At 41.9% G+C, this 24,483-nt stretch overlaps 1 protein-coding gene across 5 annotated transcripts in view; it reads left to right on the top strand.

Annotated features, from left to right (window-relative positions):
* FPGS (folylpolyglutamate synthase) overlaps positions 1–24,483 on the top strand; it is a 115,673-nt gene that overhangs the window by 48,108 nt on the left and 43,082 nt on the right. For all 5 annotated transcript variants that reach the window (XM_077478719.1, XM_077478720.1, XM_077478718.1 and 2 more), the window contains exons 2-5: positions 7,743–7,871; positions 12,371–12,424; positions 15,963–16,027; positions 23,442–23,556. In XM_077478719.1, coding sequence (XP_077334845.1) covers positions 7,743–7,871; positions 12,371–12,424; positions 15,963–16,027; positions 23,442–23,556 — 363 coding nt within the window. The remainder of the gene's footprint in view (positions 1–7,742; positions 7,872–12,370; positions 12,425–15,962; positions 16,028–23,441; positions 23,557–24,483) is intronic.

Below are 24,483 nucleotides of genomic sequence, written 5' to 3'. Positions count from 1 at the left end.
CAAAACCAGACTCTGCAAGAGTGCTTTCAGTTGCTGATGAAACTACTATAAATAACCAGCTAATTTATCAACTTCCTTTAACCCCTTATGGAGCAGCCTGTAATACTACTTCATCACCAGGCCATTTTTCAGTTTCCAGCGCTGTAATAGTTTGACAATTAGTCATGCAACACTACCCAAATTATTTTTAGATCCCTTTTTATTTTTAGACAGAGCTTTTGGTTATATATTAATCGCCTGAAAAAGAGAAAATAAAAACCGCTTTTGAAAATAAAATCCTGTTTCCCTTTGTTATAAAACATAACATAAATGCCAGGGCAGCATGAAAAGCCCCACAATGGCTGCTTTGTGGAAAGTAGACCCTTGAAGGCGGTCTTAGTTTTTTTTGTAACATGTGCTGGTATTGAAGGGGTTATGACCTGAAGTTTGGTAATTTTGCATACAGGTTGTACACAGATACTGCCTATCCATTTATGTCACATTCATGAATTGTTACGATTTCCTCCTCTTTCTTCTGTTGGAAAGGGAAGAATCGGCAATATAAATAGTAATGTGTTTACATTTGTGATCACTGTGATTGGTCAGGTTAAATAAAGGCACAGATCCATCCAGTTCAACCCACGCTTGTAGGTATAAGTGTACATGTTACTACAGATTCTCAGTCATCTGGTACAGGGCCATTCTAATAGTGGGTGCAGAAGACTGGCTGTGGGTAATCTCTCTGGAGACGGGTAGCCCAAATGAAAATTAACTGCTTGCCACTCTGCCATTCATAAATGTGTGGTGTTAGTGTAGTGGTTAAAGAGGAAGTAAACCCTGATCAGTATTATTTCCTCTTTATTTCCCTGCAAAGGTAAAGCATAATGGGTTACTATGCATGGCATAATAGCCTATTATGTGTTATCTGAAAATGAAGCCTGCAATGTCACCTCTGTCCCCACTAGCAACGAGCGTCCATCTTCAACCCTCTTCCTTCCTGGGGCCGTGAACTCCGGCTCTGTGACTAGCCGGAGTCACGAGACATCACTCCCACACATGCGCACGGGAGCCGCCAGTCACGGCATGACCCCCCTTTAAAAACTGCATGATTTGCTCTTTCTAAAATGCGCATGTGCCATAGACATCGTTGTGCGGCTTTATTGTAGATATCTCCTAAATCGTGGAGGTTTAGGAGATATTTCCAGCACCTACAGGTAAGCCTTACCTTACCTTACTTTACTTAAAGAGGAAGTAAAGCCTCTTAAAAAAAAAAAAAAAAAAAACATACCCTGCAAGGCAAAGCCATAATGAGCTAGTATGCATGGCATACTAGCTCATTTTGAATTACTTACCTGAGATCGAAACCCCGGCATTGGCCCTCGTTCACCTCCTCTGCCACCATCTATCCTGGAGTGACTTCCGGGTATCGTGGCTTTGGCTCTGTGACTGGCCGGAGCCTCGATGTCACTCCCGCGCATGCACGCTGGTGCCGCCACTAACGGCATTATCGCCGTTGGAAACGGCATGCTAGGTTTGGGAGATATTTCTTGCATTTACAGGTAAGCGTTAATCTAGGCTTACCTGTAGGTTAAAGTGGTTGTAATGGGTTTACAACCACTTTAAGGCTTACCTGTAAGTGAGTGGTTTACAGGGTGTACAAACGCTTAAAAGTGGAATTCAAGCCTAACACTAACTATTTAAAAAAAAAAAAAAAAGTTTCCTCCTACCTATCCTGTGTAATACTGTGTATTAAAAAAGTATATACTTACCCCTTTTTCAGTCTGGTCTAGACATGCAATCCTGCAGCTCTGGCTCCCCTGTGTCGGGGAGCTCTTGACAACCAGCTTTGAATTTGGGGAGCTTTAAAGTCACCCATAGGCTCCCATGGCCAAGCCATTGTTGACGCTCCCTCCTCTCCCATGCAGCAGCTCCTCTCCCATGCAGCAGCTCCTCTCCCATGCAGCAGCTCCTCCCATGCAGCAGCTCCTCACTGGGAGCTGGAGCTGCAGCATCACGTGACTGAAAGGAAAAAGAATACAACCTGCAAAAAACCTGCAGGACAAAGGCATAATGTTAGTATGCAATGAAATAATACCTACCTTACGAAGCCCTCTCAGTGGCACCCAGTCACCGCTGAGAGGGCTGACATCTTCTCCTGTCCTTTTCTTCTGGGATCGCGGGTTCCGGCACTGTGAGTGGCCGGAGCCACGATCACGAGCAGGGAGCCTTCGGTTCCGGCAAGAAGCTCTTAAGTTTTGGCACCGTAAGGTGGACCTTCAGAGTGCATGCGCCGCTGACGTCAACGGCTGCATTCAGGGGGAATATCGTACCGTACAGGTTTAGGAGATATTCATTTTACAGGTAAAAATCACCAAGCGGGGTTTACAACCGATTTAAGGGGTCAATTCACAAAGAGATAAATATTGCATGAATTTTTGCGTTAATAACTTGTGTAGTATTTATCTCAAAAGTAGTCAATTCACTTAATGTGTTATTTACGGAATGCATTAAATATTATGCGATATTTATGCTCAAATTTTTATTATTTTGCAAGCTAAGGCCTCATGCACACGAGACGCTGTTAAACGCGTGTTCAGAGGCAGTTGGACACTTTTTTCAACTGCTCCTGAACTCATTCAATGTTATCCTATGTGTCCATGTACACAGTCTCGTTTTTTGCCGTTTTTATGCAGTTGCGTTTAACCTCGTTTTTCCAGAAGCAAAAAAATGGGTTCAGACGCAAAACGCCTCTACCGCGTTTTTCGTTTATAAGCGTTTTTAAAGGTGACCTGGCAGGTGACGCGGCAAGTGACCTGGCAGGTGACGCGGCAAGTGACCTGGCAGGTGACGCGGCAAGTGACCTGGCAGGTGACGCGGCAAGTGGACAATCCACAACTTGTGGAAGGTGGCATGGCAGGTGACGTGGAAAGTGGACAATCCACATCTTGTGGCAGGTGATGTGGCAAGTGACGTGGAAAGTGACGTGGAAAGTGGACAATCCACATCTTGTGGCAGGTGATGTGGCAGGTGATGTGGCAAGTGACGTGGAAAGTGACGTGGAAAGTGGACAATCCACATCTTGTGGCAGGTGATGTGGCAAGTGACGTGGAAAGTGGACAATCCACATCTTGTGGCAGGTGATGTGGCAAGTGACGTGGAAAGTGGACAATCCACATCTTGTGGCAGGTGATGTGGCAAGTGACGTGGAAAGTGGACAATCCACATCTTGTGGCAGGTGATGTGGCAAGTGACGTGGCAGGTGGACAATCCACAACTTGTGGCAGGTGACGTGGCAAGTGGACAATCCACAACTTGTGGCAGGTGACGCGGCAAGTGACCTGGCAGGTGACGCGGCAAGTGACCTGGCAGGTGACGCGGCAAGTGACCTGGCAGGTGACGCGGCAAGTGACCTGGCAGGTGACGCGGCAAGTGACCTGGCAGGTGACGCGGCAAGTGACCTGGCAGGTGACGCGGCAAGTGACCTGGCAGGTGACGCGGCAAGTGACCTGGCAGGTGACGCGGCAAGTGGACAATCCACAACTTGTGGCAGGTGACGCGGCAAGTGGACAATCCACAACTTGTGGCAGGTGACGCGGCAGGTGACCTGGCAGGTGACGCGGCAAGTTACCTGGCAGGTGACGCGGCAAGTGGACAATCCACAACTTGTGGCAAGTGATGTGGCAAGTGGACAATCCATTTGTGGCAGGGGACGTGGCAAGTGGACAATCCACAACTTGTGGCAGGTGATGTAGCTGGTGACGTGGCAGGTGGACAATCCACAACTTGTGGCAAGTGAAGTGGCAGGTGACGTGGCAGGTGGACAATCCACAACTTGTGGCAGGTGACGTGGCAGGTGGACAATCCACAACTTGTGGCAGGTGATGTGGCAAGTGACGTGGCAGGTGGACAATCCCCAACTTGTGGCAAGTGAAGTGGCAGGTGACGTGGCAGGTGGACAATCCACAACTTGTGGCAGGTGATGTGGCAAGTGACGTGGCAGGTGGACAATCCCCAACTTGTGGCAAGTGACGTGGCAGGTGGACAATCCAAAACTTGTGGCAGGTGACATAGCAGGTGGCAAGTGACGTGGCAAGTGGACAATCCACAACTTGTGGCAAGTGGACAATCCACAACTTGTGGCAGGTGACGTGGCAAGTGATGTGGCAAGTCACGTGGCAAGTGGACAATCCACAACTTGTGGCAGGTGCCGTGGCAAGTGGCACGCTAAATACAAGAACACTGCAGCTCTCACAGCTGCTGCTACTCACTCTGGTCTCACAAAATTACTGAAATAGTTAATACTGTTTTTTGAGCTGTGGAGGGTCTATGAAGTTAGCTTAACTAAAAGCTTCTAGACGCAATCGCGGCAAAACACGCGTTTCTAAACGCCGGTTTCAGCTTTTAAAAACGTGTCCAGCAGAGTTTGCATCTGCGTCTCGTGTGCATGAAGCCTAACACTGCACCAGAAGGCACACAGCAATATTGTGAAACTGAAAACATTCTTGGGGTGCTTTCATTCACATAAGGCTTCATGTACACGGCTGCTGGTGAACGGACATTCAGAGGCAGTTGGATGCTTTTTTCAGCTGCCCCTGAACTCATTCAATGTTATCTTATGTGTACATGTACACAGGTTCGTTTAATATTGTTTTTAGGCATTTGAGTTTAGAGGCTTTTTTTGGAAAGCAAAAAATAGTTCAGACGCTGAGTTTTGAGGCATTTCAAGCGCCAAACGCTTCTAAATATGGTTGCTCGCGTTTAGCCGCATTTCGTTTACAGACTTTTTCATTTTTGGCTAGTTAAAAAAAAAAAAACAGATGCGGCAAAACTAACGTTTTAAACGTGGGTTATCTGTCAAGTTAAATTGTTCAGGAGAGGTTGTAAAAACGTCCGGTGTACATGAAGCCTACTTGTCTCCCTCTGATGAAAAGTTACAATTTATTTTCATTCCTGAGCTCAGAGAACATTTTCACACGAATACATTGTATACTTTTCGCTTTCTGCCCAGTACAGAGTCCCTCAAATTGTTTTGTATATTTCCAAAATACTGCCAGCAAACACCAGGCGATAAATAACCAATGTGTGTGTTTATTGAATTACGTTTTAATGATTTATCTTTTTTTTTTTTCTCAGTATTTTTATCTATTTTAACCACTTCTGGACCGGCTCATGCCGATATACGTCGGCACTTTGAAGAGGCATATCTTTGTTATGGCAGCAGCTAGCTACCATAACCCCGGTATCCTCTTTAGTGAGCGGTCCGGTCTCTGATAAATAGTGGTCTCTACGGTGTATTCGTTGCAAAATCACTTATCGGTGGTGGGAAATGGCCCCTCCTGCCGCCGCTTACTGGAGGCGATCAGGTCCTCTCTCTGGCTTGGTTTGGAGACGAGTGAGGGGAAGATGGTCCCCACCCGTCTCCATACCATTGCAGGGTGGAAGTGGCGTCAAAACGTCACTTCCACCCATAGCTCTTAAAGCAACATTTTTTTATTTATTTTTTGTGTAAATATGAGATCTGAGGGCTTTTTGACCCCAGATCTCATACTTAACCACTACAATACAGGGCACTTTCGCTCCCCTTCCTTCCCAGCCCAATTTTCAGCTTTCATCGCTCTAGCGCTTTCAGTGACAATTGCGCGGTCATGCTACACTGTACCCAAATGAAATTTTTATCATTTTGTTCGCACAAATAGAGATTTATTTTGGTGGTATTTATTCACGACTCCGTTTTTTTATTTTTTGCGATATAAGCGCAAAAAAGCGGAAATTTGGAAAAAAAACAATATTTTCTTTTTTCTATTTTAAAAGAAATCCAATAAAATCAAATTTTGTCATAAATTTAAGCCAAAATGTATTCTGCTACATGTTTTTGGTAAAAAAAATTCCGTTAAGTGTATAATAATTGGTTTGTGTGATCACGGACATATGTACGCAAATGATCATGTACATATGTGTGCAGGTGATCACGTACATATGTGTGCACATAATCATTGGGACAAGTGATTTTAGTGGGACATATGTGGGGGACATGTTTTTATTATTAGGGACATGTGTTTTTATTTTTTGGGGACATGTATGTTTTGGGGACATATGTGGGGACTGTGTTTACACTGTGTGGTGTGTTGTGTGTTTACACTAGACTGAAGATCAGTGAGTAAAAAGCTGTAAACAGCTCATACTCGCTGATCATCAGCCGGCTGCAGCAATCTGCTCTCCTCTCCTCAGCGATGACTTCTGTGTGAGGAGAGGAGGAGCCGATTGCCTAGCAACCGGCTGTTTACATCACATGACGGCCGTGATTGGACACGGCCGTCATGTGATCAGGAGGGCCAATCGCAGAGCCCTCCTGCCGATCTGAGATGCGCCGTGTCCGGGCGACACGGGCGCATCGGGATCGCGCCGCTGTGGGATCCCGCTCCTCCTGATGGACGTTCCTGAACGTCCTATCAGGAGTAGACGGCTCCCACCCGGCCGTATGTGCATTGGCCGGGTGGGAAGTGGTTAAAGAGGGATTCCACCAAAAAAAAAAATATTAAAAGCCAGCAGCTATAAATACTACAGCTACTGACTTTTAATAAATGGACACTCACCTGTCCCGGGTTCCAGCGATGCCGAGGCCGATCGATCTCTCGGCTGCTGCCGCCACCATTCTAGGTGAGGGAATCAGGAAGTGAAGCGAATCGGCTTCACTTCCCGGTTCCCTACTGCGCATGCGCGAGTCGCGTCGCGCAATAGGAAATCTCCGCGCTGTCACTGGGACCCGTGTGTGTCCCAGCAGACAGCGCGGCAGGGCAGGAAATGGCGTAGACTCCCACGGGAGTCTATGCCCGGGAGTGGGTGTAAATACCTGTCTTTGACAGGTATCTCCACCCCCCTCCCCCTTGAAAGGTGTCAATTGTGACACCGGAGGGGGGGAGGGATCCGATCAGTGGAGGTTCCACTTTAGCGTGGAATCCCGCTTTAAGACGTTCTGTCATGCTTTTTTTTCTATTACAAGGGATGTTTACGGTAATAAAAGCAACATAATTTTTTTTTTTCTTTTTTTTTTAAGAACAGTGTAAACATAAAATAAAAAGGTAACACATACATAAGCAGCGCCCACATATGAGAACGGTGTTCAAACCACACATGTGAGGTATCGCTGCGATCGGTAGAGCGCGAGCAATAATTCTAGCCCTCATCTGTGACTCAAACCATGCAACCTGTTGCCTATGGAGAGTTTTAAGGGTAAAATTTTGTCTCAATTCCACAAGCGGGTGCAATTTTGAAGCGTGACATGTTGGGTATCCATTTACTCGGCGTAACATCTTTCGCAATTTAAAGAAAATTTGACAAACTTTACTGTTGTCTTATTTTTTTTAATCCAAAAAGTGTGTATTTTCCCAGAAAACTGAGCTTTTTAAGACCGCTGCGCAAATACTGTGTGACAACGTATTGCAACGACTGCCATATAATTAGGGTGTTAGAACCCCCAAACATATATATATAATATATATAATATATATATATATATATATATATATATATATATATATATATATATATATATATATATATATTCTAAGTAATTTTCTAGCAAAAAAAACATGTTTTTAACTTGTAAACAACAAATCTCAGAAAGAGGCTCGCTCCTTAAGTGGTTAACAAATGTGGTATTTACCTCGCATGCGATATTTTACTTTGATGAATTTACTGTTATTATCTCATACTCATATTGCATGCGGGTTCCTTTTAGTGAATTGTTTTCTTCTTTTGCTTAGGATGCAATTCGTACACTGAACACACTGCAGACAAATGCCAGTTACCTGGACCAGGCGAAGAGGCAGAGGAGCGATCCTCGGATACAGCTTGCTGCTATGAAGGGCTTCTTGGAGAGAAGTGGCCTGACAGTAAGTAACATCACATGAGTCTGATTGAAGGTGATGGGTTTTGTGCATTGTGCATGATGTCCATGATGTTTGGATGTAGACCTACTCAGTTCTTCATAGCTAACTGCTTGAGAAATGTTGTGGAGTGGGAGATTTTGGAAGTGACTTAAAGTGATTGTAAGGCCCATTTCACACATGCGGACAGTATGTTCCGTATTTCATCCATCCGTTTGCGGATGAAATATGGACATACATGCATTCCTATGGGATGAACATCCACAGACACCCGCAATTGTCCCGTTCTGCAGACGGAGGAAAATCCTATTTTTCTATCCGTCTGCAGATCGAATGAACACGGACAGACATTCCGTGCTCATCCGATTCCCCCATAGAGGAGAGAGCACAGTGTGCAGAGACCGCCCTGTCCGCCGCCGGCTCAGCGGGGACAACGGAGCGATCCCTGCTGAGCAAGCGGATCATTACTGATTCGTCCCGTGTGAAAGGGGCCTAAAGGATTATATATATATATATATATATATATATATATATATATATATATATATATATATATATATATATATATATATAAAATATATAACATTTTTATTTTTATTTTTTTATAACAAACATATTCTTCCATTGTGCAGCGCGTTTTTGCACAGAGTGGTGCCGAACATCCTCTTCTGGGGTCCCCTGGCGGCTCCTCCCGCATTAGATAATCCCCTAGGAGAAGCGCTCCCCCAAGGGGGTTACCTTGTGGGCGTGCTCCCGAGTCTAGCTTTTGTGTCCACAGACACGAATGCCGGACTCGGCACCCGCGCCATTGGATTTGATTGACAGCCATGGAAGCCAAATGGCTGTGCTGCCATCAGTCTATCCAATCAAGAGCCGGGACCCCGTGGAGAGAGGGAGAGTACGTCCTTGCCGAGGAGATGAAGGGGCCCAGGTAAGTAAAATGGGGAGGCGGTGACTGCCAGGTGTGTTTTTACCTTAATACATCGAATGCATTAAGGTGAAAAAACACGAGGGTTTACAACCCCCTTTTAATAGCGAATATTAGCTTTTCTGCCAAATAGCTTACAATAGAGCTGCGCGATTCAATCTAAAATGAGAATAGCAATTTTTTTGCTTAGAATAAAGGTCACAATCCTCGCGGCGTAACATCATTTTTACATTATACAAAAAAAAAAATTGGGCTAACTTTACTGTTTTATATTCATGAAAGGTATACTTTTTCCAAAAAAATTGCATTTGAAAGACCGCTGCTCAAATACAGTGCAGTGTAACATAAGATATTCCAACAACAGCCATTTTATTCTCTAGGGTCTCTGCATATATATATATATATATATTATAATTTTGGGGTTCCAAGTAATTTTCTACAATGTTTATCGTTATCTCCAATGTTGACGTAAAACTTGGCAGGCTGCCTGGATTTATTTATTTTTTTGTCAGCTATGAGAAGTGAGCAGAGAACTCTGCACTTGTTATATAGAATCGGGAAAAGCTGTTTTAAGATCAGGAGGGGGGTAGAATTGGGATTTTTATTCTTTCAATAATATTCGTGCAGCTCTAGCTTACCCTAAAACAAGCCTCCAGACACAGCTAAGCAGCTATTGTCGTGGCTTGGAAATTTCCCTTTTAAAGTGAAGGTTGGGTTTTTTTTTTTTTTTTTTTTTGTTGCTAGAATGAAATCTTAAAAATAAAGGGCTGCCTGCAATGGAAAAACATAAAGCTAAATTCCTGGAAAACCACTAAATACTAAAGTATGTACATGATAGCTGTTTTAGTTGCCTAAGGGTTTATTTTTTTTTCTATACAGGCCATCGTTTATGCGATTTTTATTTTTTATTTAATTTTTTTCTTCTTTCCTACAACTTCCTGCTGAGCTATGGTGTTTTTCTGGCGAGCCGTTCTTGCTGTGAGAACACAATGATTGATCAGCAGCTATAGCCTCTGGCAGTTATTGCATGCTAGAAATGATATGCTGGTTGTACCCAAGTTGATCTGTGGATTTTCTTGGGTACAACGATCGAATCTTGGCCATTCCCTGCTGAACCGACCGACATTCCAACAGCTATGGCCAGCTTTACACAATTCTTACAGCTCTGTCTGGCAAGGCAGGAGGAGACCTAATTTATTTCTTCCCTGCAGTTTTGGTTCACTTACAGATCTTGTCCTCCCAGCCTGGGATTTTACAGTGGAGAAGAAGCCGACCCATGAGCTCCTTTCTCTCTCACTCTTATCTCTTCTGCTTTTATCTTTTAGCCCCTTGTTATCACATGACCACTGCAGTGCAACAACTGATTGGCTCTCACTCCTGTCCTGACCTCTGCTGGAGCTCTGCTGTACAGGGATTTCAAAAGACTGATACTGGGTCAAATTCAGTTTCTTGCACTGGTGGCATAAAAAAATACACGTAAAGTATAACAAAAGGCAAAACAATTATTTTTTTTTTTTAGCTTTGGATCGTCATTAAGGGGCTAGAACTAGTGAAGCACGGATACTGGTATTGGTGCCGATACTAGGCATTTTTGTGAGTATCGGTACTCGCGAAAATCCTCCAAATACCTAAGGCCCCTGGGGCGGGAGCGGCATCAGCGGTAAAACTGCGCTATTTTCAGCTTGGTTTTAGCAGCGCTATTAAAACCACCCCGCTAACGACCGAAAAAGGGTCAAAACTGTCCATGCTTTGCTGGCGGTATAGCTGTGCTGCCCTGCCCTGTTGATTTCAATGGGCAGAAGAGGTGTATACCCCGCTCCTTCTCTGCTCCAAAGATGCAGCTTGCAGGAGTTTTTTCCCATCCTGCAAGCTCACTGCTTCAGTGTGAAAGGTCTGAACTTCAGTGTACAGACCAGTCTGTCCACTGACACTGTAGACCATACTATATTATACACACACCAATCTTTATATAATGTATGGTCTCAGTGTATAAGACTGGTCTGTACCTAATGCCCTTGTGCTGCACCCTCTTGACCCCACCAGCTGTCACCTCTGACCACGTTTCTCCCATTGACCCTCCCAACCCTATCCTCTTCCACCAGCGATCAGCATTTTCCTTCTAAACTTTCCCACCCAACTATCCCTATTTCACCCCACCCTCAACTACCCTGCCCTCACTTACCCCTCTACTCCCACCCTGCCCTCACCAAACTCCCTAGCAGGGGAGTTTTTGCCTTTTGGATATAGGAATTGTAAAGGTAGAAGTTTTTTTTTTTTTTTTTTTATCTTAATACATTCTATGCATTAAGATAAAAACCTTTTGTGTGTAGCAGCCTCCCCAGCACCCCTTAATACTTACCTGAGCCCCTTCTCTCTCCAGCGATGTCCACAAGTCTAAGCTGTCCGGGCACTCCTCCTCCTGATTGGCTGAGACACAGCAGGGGTGCTATTGGCTCCCATGGCTGTCAGTCAGTCAGCCAATCACAGAGCTCTGACTCTGCTTGGGGGGGCCCTCGATGGGAGGGAGGGGCCAGGAGCAGCAAAGAGGGACCCAAGAAGTGGAGGAATATAACATGATGGTTTATTTGTTTAAAAAAAAAAAGTTTACCATCACTTTACTGATATACAAGAATACTTCAAAAGTTTCTGCGCTTTTTTTTTTTTTTTTTTTTCCTCAAGTCATCTTCCAGGACAGCTTACAGAGAGGGACACTCCTCCCACCTAGCACAGGAAACTCATGATCTACATTCTAAAAAGACAAGCATTTTTTCAACTCTATTACATGTAAATAGTGTGATAACTTTTTGAAGATCCCTTGTTTTCACAAATGCAGAGCTGCATGAATTTGTCTTTTTATATTTGTTCAACTGTATTTCTTTCAGGTCCATACAGCCACTGTGTCTCCATTGATTAACGCAGGCTGCCTGTGTTAGACTAAACAAACTCCTCTTGCACGCTGTTCAGGCCTCTGCCCCATATGACTGAGCCCATAAAACCTTATTTATTTAAATGAAGAATAAAAAACATTCTAAAACTACTCTAACCAGCCAATCACTTTGAGTCCTGTGCTGAAAAGTGACAGTTAAAGAATGAAAATTACGTTTTGATGGTCAAGTTGTCTTGACACCATTCTTCTCCTAACGGTCCAGTGATTTGTTTGAAAGTGATAATTTCACATAAAGGGGTTGCATTGTGTGATCCCAGCCTAGCAGAAGGAATCCTTTCAGGCTTCAGTCCTGTAATATGGCTGTCTGTGTTTCTATTTCAACACATCATTTAATAGCGGGGGTTGTAAAATGACAGTGCCTACAGGAACTAGCGTGAAATCGCGAGCCCCAAGGCAACCTTATGCAGCCAGCGCAATGTTCTATCAGCAGCTGCAGAGAAGCATAAAATGGGCCATACCTTTATTTATATATACATATTGGCCAAGTAGCTTCCAAGGTTTGTCCTGATCGGATTTATAGGAAGTTGTTTAGGATTCAAGAATGCATGCTTTGTGCTTGTGAGTTCCAGTGCCAAACTCTAATATGTTCTGGTCTCTTGTACTGACTGTTTGTTTTGTCTGTGTGTTTAGGTGGAAGACTTGGATCAGCTAAATATAATTCATGTGACTGGAACAAAGGGCAAGGTGAGTTGCAGAGAACAGAATTCCGAGGATAAGTTAACATTAAAGTGCAACAGTCATTTCATTATTCTGTGGCTGAACACATGAAACTTCTCGGCCACATTTGGGAAAAGAGTAAAAAAAAATAATCTGAAGCACTCTGTCAGTCTTATGCTCTGACCTGCAGTAGAAAACTGCCTACAGCCGTGGCCAAAAGTTTTGAGAATGACACAAATATTTAATTTTCACAAAGTCTGCTGCCTCAGTTTTTTTGATGGCGATTTGCATTTTACTCCAGAATGTCACGAAGCGTGATCAGATGAATTTAAGTCCTCCTTTGCCATGAAAATGAACTTAATACCATAAAAACATTTCCACTGCAGGAATGGCAGCAGGCAGGTGTGAGTGATCTGCATGCTCAGTGAGGAGAAGACTTTTGGAGGATGACCTGGTGTCAAGAAGAGCAGCAAAGAAGGCACTTCTCTACAGGAAGAACATCAGTGACAGGCGGATATTCTGCAAAGGATACAGGGAAAGGACTGGGGTAAAGTCATTTTCTATGATAAATCCCCTTTCCGATTGTTTGTTTGGGGCATCCGGAAAAAAAATTGTATGGAGAAGAAAAGGGGAGCGCTTCCATCAGTCCTGTGTCATGCCAACAATAAAGCATCCTGAGACCATTCATGTGTTGCTTCTGAGCCAAGGGAGTTTTGCCCACGAACACAACTATGAATAATGGTACAAAACCATCCTCCAAGAGCCACTTCTCCCAACCATCCAAGAACAGTTTGGTGATGAACAATGCCTTTTCCAACTTGATGGAGCACCTTGCCATAAGACAAAAGGGATAACTAAGTGGCTTGGGGAACAAAAAAATTTAAATTTTGGGTCCATGGCAAAGAAAGTCCTCTAACCTTAACCCCGTTGAGAAATTGTGGTCAATCCTCAAGAGGCTGGTGTACAAAAAAAGCCACACACTCCAAGCATTGATTATGTAAGAATGGGCTTCCATCAGTTGGGATGTGGCCCAGAAGTTAATTGACAGCATGCCAGGGCGAATTGTAGAGGTCTTGAAAAAGAAGCTTCAACACTGCAAATATTGACTTTTTGCAGAAAATTTATGTAATTGTCAATAAAAGCCGTTGACATTTATGAAATGCTTGTAATTATACATTCTGTATACCATAGTAACATCTGACAAAAAGATCTAAAAATACTGAAGCAGCAGACTTTGTGAAAATTAATATTTGCGTTATTGTCAACTTTATATCCTATTGCTAAGGTGACAGGCCCACTTTTCATTCAGTAGTATTTAAAAAGGGTGACATCTGTTTATGATGTGTCGCTGTTGGCTAAATGTGACATGATGGCTACATAGACTTTTTCTGCCGTGTCTGCATGCAGAGAGTTGTTTTACAATTCCAGTGAAATTTTAATGGGCACGAAGGCAAATGAATTACCCCAGAGGAGAGACAGGCTGTGGTTTTTACTATTTCCTACACCACCCAAAATTAGGAAAAGTTTGCATATAGATAAATTTTAAAAGGTATGTGTAGTGTTACAGAAATCTGTTCATCTCGCTCTCCCTCCCTCATTCTCATTAAAATCGTACTTGTATTTACAGACAGATGTGCCTCCCACCATTCCCTGTTCTTAATGGTTCAGCCTGCTCCAGACAGGCATACTTTGTAGCCTATGGGGCTACAGTTATGCCCTGCACTTTTCTCTATCTGGACCCAAAAAAAGAAAAAGTGAGCCTGTCCCAACTGTCAAGGCTGTTTTTGTACAGTGAGAATGGAGGGTTGCCGTCATCTAACTTTTATGACTACATAGTTAGTAAGGTTGATTAAAGACACCAGTCCATCCAGTTCAACCTGAGTGAGTGTCTACAATTGTCCCTATCCCTGTACATTGCACACTCACATTGGTCCCTACCCTCAAGGAGCCCACAATCCAAGGTCCCCATTCATATACTAGGGCCAATTTTGGACAGAAGCCAATTAACCTACCTGCATGTCTTTGGACTACATTTAATGTTTTTTATGAGGAGGGTGGGGAAGAGTTTTTGGTAAACCTGCACCTACCCAATTGATGTGATACTAAAGGCATTTTTTTAAAAATAACAACCTTGTTCTACTTGCCTGTACTGTGCAATTGTTTTGCACGGTGAAGCCCTGATCCTCCTTTTCTTGGCTTCCTCTCCAGAGTTCCTGGATCCTCCTCCTTGCTGAGTGCCCAATAGCAAACCGCTTGCTATGGGATATGCTCGTGCATGCTCGCTCCAGAGCCCCACTGTTTGTGTCAATAGACACAGAGTGCATTTCACCCCTGCTCCCTCCTCACTGGCTGTGATTTAACCTCAGCCGGAGTCAGTGGCTCCTGCTTCTGTCTCTGAGACAATGAGGGAGAGAGCTGAAAGAGCCTCTGCTCTTGTGCACATTGCTGGATCAAGATCAGGCTTGGGTAAGCTGCACACAGGTTTTCTACCTTCATGCATAGAATAAATGAAGGTTAAAAAAAGGCACTTTAAACTTTGTGAGTTGGTAAATATTTCTTTGGCCTACCTTAGACTGCACTTGTAAAAAGAGGGAAATAAATTGCATGCATTCCCCCTTGCATTAAATGTCTCATATATATATTATATTATATAAAAAAAAATATATATATATATATATATATATATATATTTTCTAATCTATATCTCTGTCAAGGTTAAATATTTAAGCTTGCATAGGAATCTGTCTCCTTTCTTCCAGTGTTTTGTTGACAAGCTTCATAGTTCACCGTGTTCTTTGCCACCAAATGCATGATCTGAGAAAATGATCAACATTTTGAACTGTTCTCCAGTATTACACACCTGATGTCTTCATTTTGGAACAGTTTATCTACTGTGTTAACAGCAGGGTTTTTTTATTTTAAATCAAGTTAATTTAAATCATAATTTTTTAAAGAGCAACTGTCCTCTGTCCTGCAGCGGCTCCTCCTCTGACCCGCTGTTGACTCACCGACAGTCCAATTCACTTTACTGGGACGGCTGGTGATGCGACAGTGCCACAATAAGGTGAGGGACGTGGCGGCAGCAGGTGAGCGGATGCCCGCTAACAGGCACTACCATGATGGATCTGAAATTACAGGTGTTCTTTAAATGTAAGGACTTATTCCTGCTGGTAGTTAGAATTTTTTTTTACCCCCCATCGTCTTTATGAAGAAAGTTGGGAATAGCCTCCTTAAAGTGTTACCCCAACATTTCATATTCCTGGTTTGTGCCTGCTGTACCATGTACTTGTATGAGAAAGTGTCCTGTTCTCTTTGAATTGCTTCCTTTGTGTGAAATCCCCGGTGTTACTGCCAGTCCCTCCTGCTTTCCTATTAAATACTGACCACATTAGGCAGGAGAACAGTGTGGTCAGTCCTCCAGTGATCAGACTTGCAACGTCCCAGTGTGGTCACTTTATGCAAAAATGTTGGCAGGAGTTATGAAATGTATATTATGGTGGAATATAATTTTTTTTTTTTTATATATATGTTGCTAATATTGCTTGTGTGATTTTTGTGTATTCAGGGGTCTACATGTGCCTTCACTGAGCAGATTCTGCGGAACTGCGGCCTAAAGACTGGATTTTATAGGTAATTATCAGTCCAATGTAGTTTTGCTTGTGTGAGGGTAATGATGATAAGCACTTGTCAATTGAGCCATAGGTGACCAATGATTAACTATACCTGTACACAGATTTGTTATGAGTGTGTTTTGTAGCCTAGGAAAGACCGTGAATAAGTTATTCCTTCACATGATAGGCAGGCTAATTGCTGAGTTCCTGTCAAATGAGAGCTACTGTGGATAACTGATTAGTTCAAAGTTCTTGACTGTACAGAGTACAACCAGTGCTCATCTGTCACTGACGAATGAAATGGTGGTCTTTGCAATTTTATGTCACATGGTATTTCTTTTGGAAAAAAACACACTCATGAATTTTAATGCAAGAAAACACAATAGATAATCCAATTGTTTGTGTAACATCATCTTTTACATTTTAACAGAGTAAATGGATACCAAACATATCACAGTAAAATTGCACACATTCGTGGAATGATGCCAAACTACAATATTTAAAAATCTCTTTGGGCGACGCTTTACATTTATTTATTTTGTTCTTATTTTTTTTTTTTTTTTTTACTGTTTAGAGTTAGAGGAGGTCTAGCACTAGAAATATTGCTCTCGTTCGCATGATCGCAGAAATACCTTAAATGCGGGGGTGACCTATGTATGCATTCACTTCTGCGTGCAAGCAGAAGGGGATAGGGGTGTTTGAAAAATGTTTTTCTTCTTCTTTTTTTTTTTTTTTTTTTTTTTGATTATTTTTGTTCCGATTACAAGGGATGTAAACATCCCTTGCAATAGGAATAGGGCATGGCAGGTCCTCTTTATGTAGTGATTTGGGGTCTATAAGTCCCCACATCTCTCCGCTATTCTAGGAAGCCTAAGATCAAAAACAATTGATCTCAGATATTCCAGCAAATAAGGCAGTGTTTACATCTGCCAAAGCCGGAAGTGAGGTCATGATGTCGCTTCCGGCCTCTGAAGGGCATTGAGATGACCATCTGGTCCATGGCTAGTTCTGTGGTAAACTGTCGCCACCAGGGGAATCATTCTTTGCCTCCCAATTGCCCTGGAGGGGGATGTTGCTTACTGCTGCCTGTAAAAGCAATCAAGCCATGGCTTTTGTACTGTAGGGAATTGCCAGCTGAAAAGAAAAGATATCTAGATGATGCCTGCAGCTGTAGGTATTCAGATATCTCCACTCAAAGTAAGTGATGTCCTATGACGTCCTCCCAAAATAAAAATCGGTGACCAATATAGCCACCCTTTCAATAACAGTTATAAGCCTTCCACTCATGGAGTCTGTCAGTTTCTTGATCTGGTGACGATCAATGTTTCGTGCAGCAGCAACCATAGCCTCTGAGACACTGTTCACTGTAAATCTCCTGTTTAAGAATGGCCGACATGTTCTCAGTAGGGTTTAGGTCAGATGAGGAAGAGACCATGTCATTATTCTTTCATCTTTAAGGCCTTTACTGGCTAGCCACTCAGTGGAGCACTTTGGTGCATGCAATGGAGCATTGTCCTGCATAAATATCATGGTCTTCTTGAAAGATGCAGGCTTTTTCCTGTACCAGTGCTTGAAGAAAGTGTCTTATAAAAACTGGCAGTTGGTTTGGGAGTTGATTTTGAGTTCCATCTTCACCCCAAAAAGGTCCAACTAGCTCATCTTTAATAATACCAGTACCCCACCTTGCTGGAATCTGAGTTGAAGTGGAGCTCTGTGTCCATTGCTGTTCCAGCCACAGGCCCATCCATCTGGACCGTCGAGTCATTCTCATCTCATCAGTCCGTAAAACCTTTTAAAAATCTGCCTTCAGCTATCTCTTGGCCCAGTTTTGACATTTCAACATGTGTCTTGTTTTAGTAGTGGTCGGGTTTCAGCCTTCCTTGCCATGTCTGTGAGCATTGAACACCTTGTACTTCTGGGCATTCCAGGTAGATTGCAGTTCTGGAATATGACAACACTGGAGGATAATGAGTTCCTGGTAGCTTCAGGATTGATCCATCCCAAATCTTTGGCATCCCTTTTTTTTTTTTTTATGTTTATTGCAACCCTGTTGACTATTTGCAACAAAACATTTAATGGCTCTGTGATCACGCCCCAATATCTTAGCAATTTCAAGAGTGCTGCTTCCCTCTAAAAGACTTTCTACAATTTTTGCTTGTTCAGAGTCGGTTAAATATTTTTTTGGCCCATTTTGCCTGAGGGAAGAGAAGCTGCCAAATTATGCACACCTTGATATAGGGTGTTGATCTCCTTTTAGGCCACACCCTCCCTCATTAAACAAATGCACATCACCTGATCTACTTAAATCCAATACGCAATCAAGTTTATACAGCTTGGAGTTTGACAATATGCATAAAAATTATGATTTGGTCAAAATACTCACCTAATTGTGCACACTGTGTAAGTAACGGGAGGCATTGTTTCAAAAAAGTAGTTTTTTTGCTTTGCCTATCCTTTTTACTTTAACCACTGAACATCCACCCACCGCAGTTGTACTGCTGCAGGTTGGCTCCCCTGCGTGAATCACTGTCATTGTACGTCAGCAGGTGCGGTTTTGGGCACACACGCTGCTGGAGTAGGCCGAGTAGTTGGGCAGACTCTGTCCACCGGCGACCCGTGATCGCCTACTACAAAGGCAGAATGGGGAACAGAATGTAAACAAGGCAGATCCCCATTCTGACAGATGACATGACGGAGATCTACTGTTCCCAGTCATTGGGAAAGGTGATCTGTCTTGTCCCTGGTAGCCGATCCCACCCCACAGTTAGAACACGCAGAGGAAACGCAGTGACATGGAATTTTATAGATACGCAACTCCTATCCTCATATTGATTAGTGGTTCCAAATTAATAACTACTGCAGTAGGGAGGGAACAGAACCAAAATCTATGCTTAGCATCTTTCCAAATAACTACTGTTCTTTATTATGACGCAATTGAAGGTTTTTATACACAGGATTATGTAGGTATCACATTAATATTACAATTGTACTTGTATGGTAACGAGGGGCGTAACATAGGCATGCTAATTCTAATCAAGACTCGAAAGAATGCAAATGTACTGAAAACATTAATAGTGCCGTGTGCACAGTGAGGGTACTGTGCAATACGTACAAAATAGAATACAATTTTATACAGAACGTACAAATTTCCTTTACAACCGTTAACCCCTTGATTGCCCCCCCAACTTGCCTGCCAGTGTAAATTTTACATTGATCAGTGCATTTTTATAGCACTGATCAATGTAATAATGTCACTGGTCCCCAAAAAGTGTAGTTTGGGGTCAGATTTGTCCACCGCAATGTCAGTCCCACTAAAAATCGCAGATCGCCGCCATAACCTGTAGAAACAATAAAAAAATAAAGTCCCTAAATCTATTCCATAGTTTGTAGACACTAACTTTTGCATAAACCAAACAATATACGCCTATTACGTGTTTGTTTTTTTAACCAACCTATACTAAACTAAACTGATGAATACATTTTTTTTTTTTTTCTGTTTTTTTTTTTTGGCCATGTATTATCGCAAAAAGTAAAGAAAAAAACTTTAATTTTTTTCAAAATTGTCGCTCCGTTTTATAGCGCAAAAAATAAAAACCAGAGAAGTGATCAAATACCACCAAAAAGAAAGCTCTATTTGTCGGAAAAAAACTTCCATTTTGTTTGGGTAGAGGGTTGCAGGGGGGCAAATTCGAACAAACAACAAAAAGAGAAAAATATGAAAGGCAAACGAGGGGTTATCGAACGAGGAGTCAGAACCGGTAAATGATTGTATTGTGAACTCGGACATGACAGTCATTAATTTATCATCATTTCCGCTGGCTGAGAAACATGTCCAACTTCTACGTCCTGGTTTGTCTTTTTTTTTCTCCGACTACTGGCATGGACGAATTCACAGTATACGAAGATGTAGTACTATTTTTGAGGAAAGTGTTCTTTAGGTCCTTGTTCGAACAAAAAGATGTAACAGAAATAGGACCCTCTATTGATATAGACTATCAAAAGGCTAGTGATATACTTAATGCCTTATTGGAAGAGAGCGAAGGCATTGAGGTAATTGATTCCCCGACGAGGAGGGTACCTAGCCTTAATATAAAATCCCAAAAAAATGCCACCCTTATCAAAAAATCATTGGACCTCAGTGAAAATCCCATGGAAACGTGTTAATGAAGACAATCTTGCTCACCCCGAATGTCAAGCATTAAAAGAATTAAAGGAGGCTAAGAATGTCGTAATAAAAAGAAGCAAAAAAGGTGGCAATGTCGTTCTTTTGAACGACAGGGATTATGAAGTTAAACGCCTTTTAGGTGATCAGGAGACTTACCGAAAATTGGAGGGGGAACCCTTTTCCTAAACTAGTACGTAAATTAAATAGTAAATTTTGAGAAACAAAAAATGTAGTGCTAAAAAAGTAAACACAATAACCTAAAAACAATTTTTAGGTAAATATAAACAACCCGTGCAGGAAGAAGAAAAATCTCTCACTTATTGTGAGATGAGTGTAAACAACATTGTTTACGATGGCATAAAAAACAAGAAAAAGAAAAAAGGGGGCTCCGGATGGTGTAGGTCAAAAAAAGGTTTGTTTTATTAAATATACATATTGTACAAATATAAAAAGTGATCACAAGAGAGAAACTAGTAAAAAAAAAAAAGGCAATGTGGGGTGCAAGTAATGCTGTCCGATGCGTTTTGACACAAGCGGTCATCAACAGGGGCATCATGCCTTTTGTCGCCTTGGTCCATGGTTTATATGAGAATATTGGCCACTCTTGTTTAATACAATAAGAGGACTCCTTTACAGATTGATGATCTGATAATAGTCCATTTTTCAGGATTCATGCTATGTAATCGCATTGTTATTATATCACATATTCACAGTTGTATTTATACTACATTGGGCATTGCATATTGCACACAATGTTGTTTACACTTATCTCGCAATAAGTGTGAGATTTTTCTTCTTCCTGCACCGGTTGTTTATATTTACCTAAAAATTGTTTTTAGGTTATTGTGTTTTACTTTTTTAGCGCTACATTTTTCGTTTCACATTTATTGTAACTTTGAGTGTTAGCGGCTAGTTTTATTAGAGTAGCGCAGTGTTTTTATTTCTTGCTAAGTAGTAGATTGGATGATGCACCAGAAGTGGGATTCCTGACAAAACGGGAATATAAATATCTGTCTGTTGACGACTATAATATTTCCACTTTCTATTGCATCCAAAAAGTACATATATCGCTAGAGAAACTGCCAGGAAGACCAATTGTTTCTGCAATACATGGTCCTCTTGATAGAATTGGAAAGTATCTTGACTCTTCACTTAAGGAAATGGGTTCCTCTATCTTGATATTCGTCCATTTAATTAATGGCAATCTTGTTTTTGACATGCTTTTAATATGGAAATATATCAATCTGTTGGCTTACATGTACAAGAAAGTTTCCTTCTCTCCTTTTGATGTCCCCTATTTCTCTATTGGAAGGGACTGTTAAGGCATGTAATGGTGTACACACACTTGATATATTTTTTGATATATGTTGACCATATTGAAATACATTAAAAGAGACTAATTATTTGTTGATTCCTCAAATCCATTTGTGTGAGAAAAAGTGAAAAACACGGAATGCACATGTACATTTAAAAACTATTTGGAAAATGAACGGTTTTGAACTACCAACCGAACATTAAGATACTTGTCTGAGCTAAAATGTAGCTTGTTTTGATAAATATTTTAATGAACAGGCAAAGAGAGGAGGGACGACAGCATCTAGATATACAATAAAAAGGAAGATGCAGCTTCGATCCCTCCATGTCCAGTTGAAGCTATCCGTCCACGTAACTCCGGATTACAGGCGCTCAGTATGCCATCCCCCAGCGTGGGGAGCAGACACTGTTAGCAGCTGGCTAAACTAATAGATGAAGCCAAAACTTTACTCAGTGCTCCGCCGATTGCTTTGAATACATCTGACACAGCGGAGAAGCACTTCACCTGAAGGGAGACTTAGAAAAACGCTGACAGCCAATTAACATCATACTGAAATATCGGCCAAGCAAGGTCTAATACATCAATATTGGTTTGTGTATTGGCTGCATGAAAGTTTTTAGCAGCTTTGCGAAGGATAAAGCCCTACCCTCGGCAATCTTAATGAAGCAATGAGGCCGTTAAATCACAGCTGCTGACTCTGTAATCAAGCAATGTCCCATCAGGAAGTGGTAATGTAACAAAGCTTTGTTGAATTAAGTAGCTGAAAATGAGATAACTCATACAAAGTCATTGCTCTCACAGCTTGCAATCTTGTTTGTGATTGAGGACTTGAACTCAAATACAGGAGACACCTGAGAAAGTTTTTTAATGACTTTAAATATATATTTTTTTATCTTTTTGATTATAAAAGGAGTAAAAAGTTGTATTTTTTATCAGTATCTGAACCAATCATTGCTATACTTTATACAACCTATGAAATCCATAATTATATAATATACTTCATGAAATGTTTCATTTCATAAAGACTGATAGGAGAGAAAGGTGATCGGTTTTAGTGATGAGTTCATAAGCAGCACAAGCCATTGGATTAAACCATTGTTCCGCCAACCACGCTATATATTAAAATAAATCGGACTTGTGTAGATAATTTGGGGAATCACCTAATACACTGAGCTCTTTATTATAGTTATTTAAATAAGGGATATTATTCCCATAAGGGAGCTCAAGGTATAAGTGATTTGAATGGCGCCTTATCCGGTCTGTCTGTCTTATATGTGAGTATTTGTGTTTTAATGTATCCGGTTGTAGGACGCACCAGGAGTGCACGTGTTGGTTCTCTTGGTATGTGATTATTTGAGGCCCAGCAGGGTCGAATGTAATTTAGTCATAGGGCAATGTGAGTTTATATTTATGGTCTTTTTATTTTATTTTTTGATTACTAATCATTATCACTCTATATTTGTCCACTACAGCCAGAGTAGCTGTCTTTTTTTTTTTTTTTAATGCTATTTTTGGCTACAGCAGTAGCCTCTTATAAATATAGGAGTGACATAATAGAGTACATAAAATATGACCAGGTTTTGATTGCATTGACGATATGAGTTCTGATCATCCTTTCTGTAAGTAATTTGTGTATCCTGTCCTGATATTCACAGTCAACCTGAAACCTGACTTTTCTGTACTGCCGACAACTAGGTCTTGTCCCCCCCACCTAAAAATGAAATCTTTTTATATTAAATTCCCACATCACCCTGCACACCAGCTTTACATTTCTTATTAGGCTAATGGCTCTAGTGCACATAGTGGCTGCTGAAAGAGAGAGAGAGAGAAGGCCAGAGGTGATTGATAAAATATATGCAGCCTGCTTTCAACTACCCTTAATGGCTTTGTCTAAGTTATTGTAGACTTTGCAAGTGCAAAATGTAATCTGCGCTCTTTTGAATCCCATTGTAGCTCTCCCCATCTGGTGCAAGTGAGAGAGAGGATCCGGATCAATGGGCAGCCAATCAGCAAGGAGCTGTTCAGCAAATATTTCTGGCAAGTTTACAATCGTCTGGAAGAGTCCAAGGTGAGTCTGAGGTTGTAGATTTGTATTAAAGTTTAACCCCAGGCAAGTGGCTTAAAGTGGAACTCTAAACCTACTCCCACCCACATTCTAAACCTAATCTATCCCTGTAAAGAAAAGATCACTATACTTGCCTATTTTGGAGGTGCTCCACTGTGTGCAGGAGAAAATCGACAAACGGCTGAAAGTGACGTCACTCATAGACTTACTATACAGCTTGCGTGGCCAGATTCTACACACTGAAGCTGCCGCTGGCAGCTCAGCCTGGGACCGGGCCAGAACGGCTGCCATATAGGCAAGTATAGCGATCTTTTCTTTACAGGGCTCAATAGATTATATTTAGAATGTGGGTGGGAGTAGGTTTAGAGTGAGCTAGGTTTTGCCTTTACTTCCACTTTAACACGTGCATCTTTCTTTCTCCTAGTCTGATTCTGTACAGGGATTTGCAGGAGGCTGAAGAATTGAAAAATTACTTTGGTTGAATTTATCCACTTGGGAATCTGGTGGGAGTTCTGCATGGGACACACTATACTGACGGCCCTGAAAGTCTGGGTTTCTCAGAGTTCAGAAGAAATTTCTCTTGGGTACAAAAGCATTTAGCAACCTGGGCTTCTTTACATAAAAATGATAAAAACTGTACTATAGAGCTGTAGTAATGCTGTATGCAATTGTTAAAACTCAGTTGCTACACAAGTTGATGATCACTTAATGAACTTAAGGAGTCACATGGGAAAAAAAATGTGTGCATTGTGAAATTCCTTTTAAAGTTAATTGTATATCATGGGAAATGGCTGTTGCTTGGCCATGGCACTCCTACCATGACCGGAACTGACCTACAGAATGATTTCCATTTGTTTCCTAATGAAAGACTAAAGCCTTGTACACACGGTTCAATTGTCGGCAGGGAATTGTCTGACAGACTGTTGTCCT

This window comes from Lithobates pipiens, unplaced genomic scaffold (genome assembly GCF_037356315.1).
Source record: "Lithobates pipiens isolate NorthernLeopardFrog02 unplaced genomic scaffold, aLitPip1_a1.2 Scaffold_1, whole genome shotgun sequence".
Classification (NCBI taxonomy): domain Eukaryota; kingdom Metazoa; phylum Chordata; class Amphibia; order Anura; family Ranidae; genus Lithobates; species Lithobates pipiens.
This window is presented reverse-complemented; position numbering and strand designations above follow the sequence as displayed.